The sequence below is a fragment of the Sinocyclocheilus anshuiensis genome, unplaced genomic scaffold (assembly GCF_001515605.1).
Source record: "Sinocyclocheilus anshuiensis isolate Anshui unplaced genomic scaffold, SAMN03320099.WGS_v1.1 scaffold291, whole genome shotgun sequence".
In the NCBI taxonomy this organism is placed as follows: Eukaryota; Metazoa; Chordata; class Actinopteri; order Cypriniformes; family Cyprinidae; genus Sinocyclocheilus; species Sinocyclocheilus anshuiensis.
In genome coordinates this window covers 128,530-138,271 of record NW_015549575.1, presented here as the reverse complement: position 1 = coordinate 138,271, position 9,742 = coordinate 128,530, and the positions used below count along the sequence as shown (strand labels likewise).

Here is a 9,742-nt window from a genome sequence, read left to right as displayed (position 1 = left end):
TATATATATATACACACACACACATACATACATACATACATACATACATACATACATATATATATATATATATATATATATATATATATAAACATACTGTACATAATATAAAATATTCAGTGAAGCGGTTACAATTGTTTACTTGTAAGAAAAAAAAAAGGTAAAAGGATGTTCCCAGAAGCCAGTTGTTATTTATGTAATAATCATATTTCTTCTTTTTGTTTTGTTTCCATTTATGTACATTATTTTACGTTACATGCAAGTATAACACACAGGTAAAATATACAGACAATGAAATGCCATCCTTGAAACAATGTCCCTGTATTTTGTATTGTGCACTGCTGGTCTGACGTGTTTTTTTAACCATAAATTTAACAGGGTTTAGTATGGTGTAGAAATTAAAAATGGAAAAAAAAGAGAAAAATATTAGTGGTCAAGAGAAGAGGCCGGCTGTCAGTATCGGAGGGCGGAATGAGGAGGAAAGTTTACATTGAGTGTTCTTGCTCACCTTGGGGAGGACTGCTATTTGATCCAGTGGTTCAGAGGCACACGAAAAGGAGGAAAAGACAGGATCCTACAGACAGGACAGAGAGGTGAAGCAAGACAAAAGATGGAGAGATACATGACAAGGCAGGAGGGAATGAAGAGGAAGTCCAGGGACAGACAGCAGGCAGGTTATACTGGTCTAGTCTTAGACAAAAGGTCACCTCTAAATAACCACATGACCTCTAGAGAAAACATCAAAGTAATTTGCTAGAATGCTATGGTCAAATCTAGAGTACAACACACACAATTACCAGCCTTGTACAACCACCCTGAATCTGATGATGCTGAAATCAAACTATCTGCTGTCAATCAAGCAGCTTCAAGAGAAACCCCAATGGAAAGTACTCGCCTCAAATGAAATTAGTGGGCAGATACAGACAGTACTGTAAATAAATCACATATTCACAGGCTCATCATTGTCATTAATTGATACTGTACCTGAGGAGGCAGATCAATAGACTAAAAAACTAAAAGTCTGTTAAATTTAGGACTAAAGCTAACAAAGCCTTTAGCCTATCTATAAGAGCGGTTGAACAAGGCAAATAATATCACACCATAACCGTGAAATCACCATTGGGTAAATGAAAAAAAAAACACCACAATGGCTGATAAAATATACTAGAATTATGACATTGCAGAACTCATACCGTCACCATGGTAGCAATGTGAGAGGAACCAGCAAATAAAATCACCACCACAAGCAACTGGGTAATCCGGAGTTGACAACAAGTTCCGAAACACCATGACAGCACACTGACGTCACCATGATTACAAGGATTAAACACAAAAACAAAACCATAACCCATGTACACTGGCAATACCCGTGCTAAGCCTGTTAGCACAGTGGCTAATGGCTAACAGCCTTACCCAAAGTTGATCAGACACGGCAAAGTCATCTATCATCAGCCCATCATCCTAGAAAAAGGGGTGAAATGAATGGGAAAAATTATCCCCAACTAAAAGCTCAGATACTTACTAAACTTAACCTTGAATCTGGTTACTGTGAAGAATAAATGTTTATTATGCAGTCTGAAGATGCTACCTGTATTAATTCTATTAATAAAGTAACTAGGATTGCGATTCTCAATATTATTAAAATGCTACTCATATTAGAAGTTAACTAATTGTAATAGTTAACTACTGTGAAAACGTATTTTGATCTAAGGGTACTACATCTGAGTGAAACGGTTTATTGATAAGAAAAATGTAGAGCCGGGACTTGGTTGTCAGTTGTTGATGGAATAGAGGCAGATCTGAATGCGAGCTTGCAGCTTATTGTAAGAAAGGGAAGGGTTAAGTAGACTAAATGCTTGAAGAAGATCTGCATACATCACCACAAGATCGCTGGAAGATCGAGTTATGATATTTTAATTAAAAATTACGAGGTCAAAAAAAAAAAGAATGAATTTTAATTTCACGCCAACTTTCATGCTGATGAAAAGGAAATCTTTTAATCTTTTAAAGAAATTGTGATAGCTAAATCTGATCTACCAGATCGTCAGCTGAGTTTGAGCTCTAATGATAGCAAATTTCCAATGCTGATGCTATAAATAAATCACATTACAGCATTTATGCAACCTAAGATATTAAAACCCTGCAGTGAAGTGACTGAAACAGTCTTCAAAATAATTCCAAACAGAGAAAGGCATGTGAAACCTTACCACATGCCCCACTGCTCTAGAGAATTAGTATCAAGCATGCAAATTTTTGAAACATGTTTTATTGTAATAAATTATATTATATAAAAAAAAAAAAAACACATGCAGTAAATTAGTGGACTAGCAGAAAGATTATGCAGGTTAAGAAAACATACTGTATCAAACATACAAATAATCCAGAACCCTTCGCTACAAAAATGTACACATTCATGACCATATGACCTCTACTAGCCCTAGTAAAAACACAACAGCATAGACAGCACCTGGGGTCCGTTCTTCATACGTCGCTTATTACATCCGAGATGAAACGTCACATCCAAGATGATATCATCGCGCTAATCAGGATCTGGCTATTTCGGTTCTTCGAACGCACCTGTTGTTGATGATTAGTTTGGCTGGATTGAGTTATCTGAGATAATTGCGCGTCCATGGATTGGTTTAAAAGGGGCTATGTATCGATACTCGAAACCACGATAAGCAATGCAGCGATTGGCTGGCGGCAAGACAGGAAACGTAATGACATCATATAATTAAAAAAGACACCTGACGAAAAACTTGACAACATTTTTTACTTTTATAAGGAAACAGCCAAGCGAACAAAACTACATAAATGTTACAATAGATAAATGAAATGTGCACCGTTTTATTTAATTAACATTTTTTACATGATTCACAATTAATCTAATCCTGTTTACATGAAATAAGCCTGTTCCCGAGCAGGTTTAAGTTTAAGGACCTGTTGCTATGACAGCAACTCCGGGATGAGCTTCGAAGAACCAAATAATCCAAGATCATGACAAATCGTCAACAATCAAATCCAGCTAACTGAGTTAGCGACGTACGAAGAACGGGCCCCTGTTATTGCTCCAGGATTAACATTTGTGCCGTAATTTTACTTTATTTTTTTTATGTCAGTCACAATAAATTATCAGCCTAATTTGATCATTTCCATTCATGATCAACAATCACACTACACTGTTTAAAGTAAATAAAATGCTTGCTCTGAGCAAACCTGTCTGCCATAGAGCCCGTGTGCAGATTAGAGTTCTTGAGTTTCACACAGCAGCAAAATAAAATACAATTTTAAAAACAACTGAAAAGTGACCCATGCACACCACAAAAACATGCAAACAGAGAGGACAGAATAAAGTGAAATGATACAAGATGAGAAAACAATGGATAGCACAAACCCTTCTCTGTTTAGAGTTACTCAACTGCACAAAGGCCAATTCTAAGATGAAATGCTGAACTATGCAACAAATGCAAACTAAACTACTAAACCACAAAAATGAACCAGTTGCATGATATTTGCTCTGCATCAACCTGAGCTGATAATACAAGATGTTACAAAATATATATATTCATCAATCTAACGCAACAGCTGATGAACACACACTGTATATGAAATTAGACAACGTACCATGACCTATGACCTGTACAGTCAGGTGGAACAGTTCAAGGTTCAGAGGTTACCTTCTTCTTGAAGCTCTGCTCCACTTCCCATAGCTGGGCGTGTCTTTCAGACACAGCAACTTTCACCACATCCTGTTTTTTATTTATCCTGTTCCTCCAGTCTTCCTCTCCACTCTTCTTCAACAGAGCCAGCCTGTGAGGGACAGAATCATGTGTCATCATGAATTCTTAAAGGGGTCCTATTATGCTCTTTTACAAAGTCTTGATTTTGTTTTGGGGGTGTACTAGAACAGGTTCTCATACTAGGTTGTTCGAACATCATATTTGTTTTTACATATTTTACATTATTACAACCCCTCTCTCCTCAGTCTGGCATGAACGGCTCGAACAGTTCCTGTATCAAATGAAGGCCCACCTTCTGAAATACGAAATGTGTTGTGATTGGTTAGCTGGGCCAGTGTGTGTTGTGATTGGCAGCACTCGGCTCCTGGTCGGGAAATGTCATGCCCCTTACCATAGCCGCCTGTGAGCTTCAGTGTAAATATTGCGTCAAAATCAAATCAATTTGAGTGCGATTTAAACCGGATGAATGTAACCACTAAGTTCGTCTGCCTTGGGAAAGCTAGCGTGTCTCCGACATAGTGATAACACTCGTTGCCTTCTCTAGTGCAGCTCAACCAGGTCTCGTCCCATTCGTCGATATTTGTGATATCACAAATCCCGGAAAATATGCGATGTAGTCCAAAAGAGTCGTTCGTTGTAGTTTTTGAAAAGTGATTTCTGTTAAATAAAATATCTCCTTTTGAAGTGGACTTTGAGCTTTGTAACTTTGCAGATCTTTTTTATGCTCAAACAGCAACATTACAGACTAAATAAAGTTGAAAAAGTGAAAAAGCATTATAGGACCCCTTTAAATGAATGATTTAATGATCTAAAAATCTTATATACAATTTTAAATGCTTGAAATTAATTTTGTAGATGCATTTACTAATTAATAATAGTGTAGACTTTTAAATTTCTTCACAAAAACATTTAATGGGTGAGAAGGACCAGATAGTGAAATAAAAGCAGCTAACAAGAGCCAAGCACGCATGGGAACTCCTTCAACACTGCTGAAAAACAACCCAGAAGGATTTCTCTGCCAAGTTGTGCAGTACTGTATTCTAGACAAATTACACCTACTTCAAAGCAGCTAAAATGTCAGATTAAGTTTAGATTTTTTTGGTCCGTACATAATTTCCAAATGTCTGTTTATGTGCAATTAAAAAAATGGTTTATTAAAAAACAATTGGTTTGTTGAAACTTTTGACTGGGATTGTGTAACTAAACATGCATGACAAACAGAAATTTATATCGCAAATTTATCTCTGGAAAAGTTAAAAAGCAACAATAACATTTTTCATGCTCATTCACATGCATTTAACTTTTAAAAGTGTGGTTACATATTTATGCAGATGAGTGGTTTTCATTATGTCATTAATCAATTTGACCAGCTTGCTTCCTATTGCAGCAGACAGATGCCCATCAGTTACACAATACTTTGATCTCAAACCAGACACAGCAGTACAGCTCTGACAAAACTAAATATAAACCAATCAATGCAAATAAAGATAAACCGAGTTATACACAATTAGAGTTACACTGAACTGGAATATGCAACATTCATTTAGTTTTATTTTTTCTTCTAATATCTGACCTCCTTCATCTGTGTGCCTGCTGCCAGACCACAACACAAGGATGCAGTCAGATGGCATGGAGATATTACTGCAACATCATTACTATCAACAATGACCCAGTTTATAGTCACAAATGTTGTATAAGGACTTGGAGCATCTGATGTTTCCATTTCTAATGTAATGTTTCTCCCAGTTCTCAATCTAAATGGAAAGAACAATTCGACTTATTCAATTGACATATATTCAAAAGACATAGAGTGCAACCTACTTTCCTCAAATAGTCAAAGTAGAACACACACACACAGAAAAGTCTAAGGCATCCCTTGTTTTACACAATTTACAACGTCCTGCTTAAAAACAGAGATAGAAAAATATCAGTTTTCAATATACATCTATAGTTATAAAATTTTCATATGCAAAGGAAAACACACATTTGACATTCTGCTGACTTCCTTTCATATCATCACATCACAAACTACACAAACTCTTCAGAGATGTCATTCTGGATATTTCATGATTTCATACACTCACCTCTCTTTGATGGACATCTGTCCGGCGGACATGATGTCTGAGAGCTTGTCTCCCTCCTCTGTTATAAAGTCACTCTCCTGCTCTTCTTCTCTCCTGTTGTCCTCCAAGAGGTGTCCGGCAGACTCTGTGTGCGTCTGTGCGTGCGTGTGCTGTACGAGAGAGCTGCTCTGTAAAGAGGATGAGCCCTGTGATACAGCTGCCTCTGCACGTACTGCGGCTGTGTGCACAGGAAGATCTGTTAAACACAGACACAGGAAAGGGTTAGAGCAGCCCCAGTGATACAATCAATAACAGCTCAGTGACAGGCGGAGCCACCAGACACATACAAACATAGCACACACATTTAGTCCTGTCAAGAGTTGATGCTCGCTTGAGCATGTGAATACACACGTAGTAAAACTGTGATGAATATGTAAGAAGTGCTACACAGTAAATGAGTGTCAGTTTCTAAGTATAAAGGCAAGCTTTGTTGCTCATGCTGTGACCATGTTGTAACTCAAACATCTTTCTGTCTTTTCAAATGGGGAAAAGTTAAAAACCACCAGCCTGAATGACAGACACAAAACAGGAAGACTCTACAGAACAGACGTACATAATATCCTATCCACACCTCTTTTTTAAAAGTCACACTGATATCAGCACAGAACACATGTACAGCAGACACTGCAGGAAACCACCATAACAAGCCATCTCTGATAAAACAGACAGTACATGACTGTGTGAATTGTAGAGTAAGAAAGTAAGATGCACATCATGGTCACGGTATTTTCTTTTCTTTTTGTGGAACAATCAAATTAGAACCTTTGGGTAAGATGCAAAAATTAAACTGGGCAAAAGCCTCCACAGTGCATGGTGTAATTTTAAATAATAATTAATTGGAATTAGCATTTAGAAATTACATATAACTCATCTTTCACATGTTTTTTTTTTAGGTTGTGATTTTGAGATTTGGCAGTTATGATTTTATTCCATTTGAGAGACCTAAAAAGAGAGTTGAGAGACCCTTAAATTAATTTAAAAATATTAATTACACTTTTTAAAGAAATACACCATTCAAAAGTTTGGGGATGTTTTTAAAAGAAGTCTTATACAGTATGCTGTTTGAGTTACAACATGGTCACAGCATGAGCACACTTGCGCCCTTATGAGAGCACCCCGGAAAATGGAGCGTAGGTAGAAAAAACAAAACTAGAGGTATTTCATGTTGCATGGTTGGAAAGTACCTCTACTTACAGAAAAGCTCTAAAAACTGCTAGATCTGCTTACTATTTGTCTGTTTTAGAAGAAACAAACAACCACAGGCATTTATTTAATACAGTGGCTAAATGAACGAAAAGTAAAGCATCAACAGGCGCAGACATTTCTCAACAGCACAGCAGAAATGACTTAATGAACTTCTTTACTTCTAAGATCAATACTATTAGAGATAAAATTCTAACCATGCAGCCATCAGCTACAGTATCACATCAGACAGTATATTATAGATCCCCTGAGGAACAATTCCTCTCATTCTCTGCTATAGGAGAGGAAGAATTTATAAACTTGTCAAATCATCAAAATCAACAACATGTATGTTAGACCCTATTTCATCTAAGCTACAGAAAGAGGTGCTTCCAGAAGTCATAGATCATTTTCTGAATACTATTAATCCGTTATGTCATTAGGATATGTCCCAAAATCCTTCAAGCTGGCTGTTTTTAAGCCTCTCATTAAAAACACAACTTGATCCTAGACAATTCGTTAATTACAGACCAATCTCAAATCTCTCTTTTCTGTCAAAGATACTAGAAAAGGCATTAACCTCACAACTATGTTCCTTCTTAGAGCAAAATGGTATCTGTGAGGATTTCCAGCCAGGATTTAGACCATATCATAGTATGGTTATTATGTTGGCATTAGTGGAATTGCATTGGCATGGTTCAAATCTTACTTATCTGACCATCATCAATTCGTAACAGTGAATGAAGAGGTATCATATCGATCACAAGTACAGTATGGAGTACCACAAGGCTCAGTACTAGGACTGCTGCTTTTCACGCTTTACATGTTACCCTTGGGAGATATCATTAGGAAACATTGTGTTAAGCTTTCACTGTTATGCTGATGATACCCAACAAAACATACCAATTCGCAAAACTAAAGGAATTCATAGTTGATATGAAAAACTGGTTGACTACTAATTTCCTTCTGCTAAATTCTGAAAAAAACAGAGGTTAATTATTGGACCAAAAACCTCCACATGTAATAATCTAGAACACTGTCTAACACTTGATGGCTGCTCTGTCAATTCTTGGTCATCAGTTAGGAACCTAGGTGTGCAATAGTAATCTTTCTTTAAAAACCATGTTTTTAGCATTTATAAAACCACATTTTTCCATCTTAAAAATATACATAAATTATGACCTATGCTCTCAATGTTAAATGCAGAAACGTTAATTCATGCATTCATGACATCAAGGTTAGATAACTGTAATGCTCTTTTGGGTTGTTGCTCTGCGGGCTTAATAAAAAAACTCCAGCTGGACCAAAATGCAGCAGCTAGAGTTCTTACTACAACCAGGAAGCATGACCATATAACCCCGGTTCTGTCAACTCTGCTCTGGCTCCCTACTGAAAATTGTATACATTGTAAAATCTTACTAATTACTTATAAAGACCTGAACAGTTTAGCTCCTCAGTACTTGAGCGAGCTCATATCACATTATAGTCCTTCACATCCGCTGCGATCTCAAAACTCTGGCCATTTGATAATACCTAGAATATCAAAAACAACTGCGGGCAGCAGATCCTTTTCCTATTTAGTGCCCAAACTCTGGAACTATGTACCTAGCGTTGTTCAGGAGGCAGTCACACTCTGTCAGTTAAAATCTAGATTAAAGACCCATCTCTTTAATCTGGCATACACATAGTACACTATCACATTTCTATAATTAAAATCTGTTAAAGGATTGTTAGGCTGCATTAATTAGGTCAACCGGAACGGGGAACACTTCCCATTACACCCAGTGCACTTGTTACATTGTAAGAAGAATGGTATCTACACTAATATTAGTCTGTTTCATTCTTATTCCAAGGTCACCGTATCCACCCAGATACAGTCCGTATCCAGATCAAATGGTGGATCAGTACCTAGAGACGACCTCTACAGCCCTAAATGTCAGCGGAGACCATGCCAACTAGATGAGCCCTAGAAACAGATCCCCTGCAAAGACAACTAGACGGCCATTGGGACAAGACCACGGGAACCAGAGGAGCGCAATATGACTTGTGTTGCAGCCTGGAAATAAAATGCATCATGCTGGTTTCGTCTGGCCAGAGGAGAACTGGCCCCTCAACTGAGCCTGGTTTCTCCCAAGGTTTCTGTCACCGATGGAGTTTTGGTTCCATGCCACTGTCGCCTCTGGCTTGCTTAGTTGGAGATGCTTAATTTCTGGATTGCACAAATACTGGATGATGTGTCACCAACCTGTACATGTATCACTGTATGTGTCTAACTATATATCAGTAAATGTGCATTGTTCTTACAGAGAGCTGAACTGGATGACATCACAGAATCAACAATGAACTGACTTTTTTTTTTGTCAGTTTGTCCTCTTGCATTATTGACAAACTATTTTCCTGGTAGACACTGTAAAGCTGCTTTGACAATCTGTATTGTATAACGCACTATATAAATAAAGGTGACTTGACTATTTTTACAATGTCCTGCTTTATACAGAGATAGAAAAATATCTGTTTTCAATATTCATCTATAGTTTTAGACACATTTTACTATGCAAAGGACAATCCAAACATGACAATCTGCTGATTTCCTTTCACATCATCAAATCACAAAATACACAAATTATTCAGAGATGTCATTTTGGAAATTTCATACACTCACCTCTCTTTTGATTACATACACACACACACACACAC

At 37.2% G+C, this 9,742-nt stretch overlaps 1 protein-coding gene across 8 annotated transcripts in view; it reads right to left on the bottom strand.

The window, feature by feature from the left end:
* The window catches only part of LOC107657481 (supervillin-like), a 55,498-nt gene that overhangs the window by 19,351 nt on the left and 26,405 nt on the right, over positions 1-9,742 (bottom strand). For all 8 annotated transcript variants that reach the window (XM_016445574.1, XM_016445576.1, XM_016445577.1 and 5 more), the window contains 4 exons: positions 5,825-6,059; positions 3,678-3,810; positions 1,414-1,461; positions 509-574 (listed from right to left, as the gene is read on the bottom strand). In XM_016445574.1, the coding sequence (XP_016301060.1) occupies positions 509-574; positions 1,414-1,461; positions 3,678-3,810; positions 5,825-6,059 (482 nt within the window). The remainder of the gene's footprint in view (positions 1-508; positions 575-1,413; positions 1,462-3,677; positions 3,811-5,824; positions 6,060-9,742) is intronic.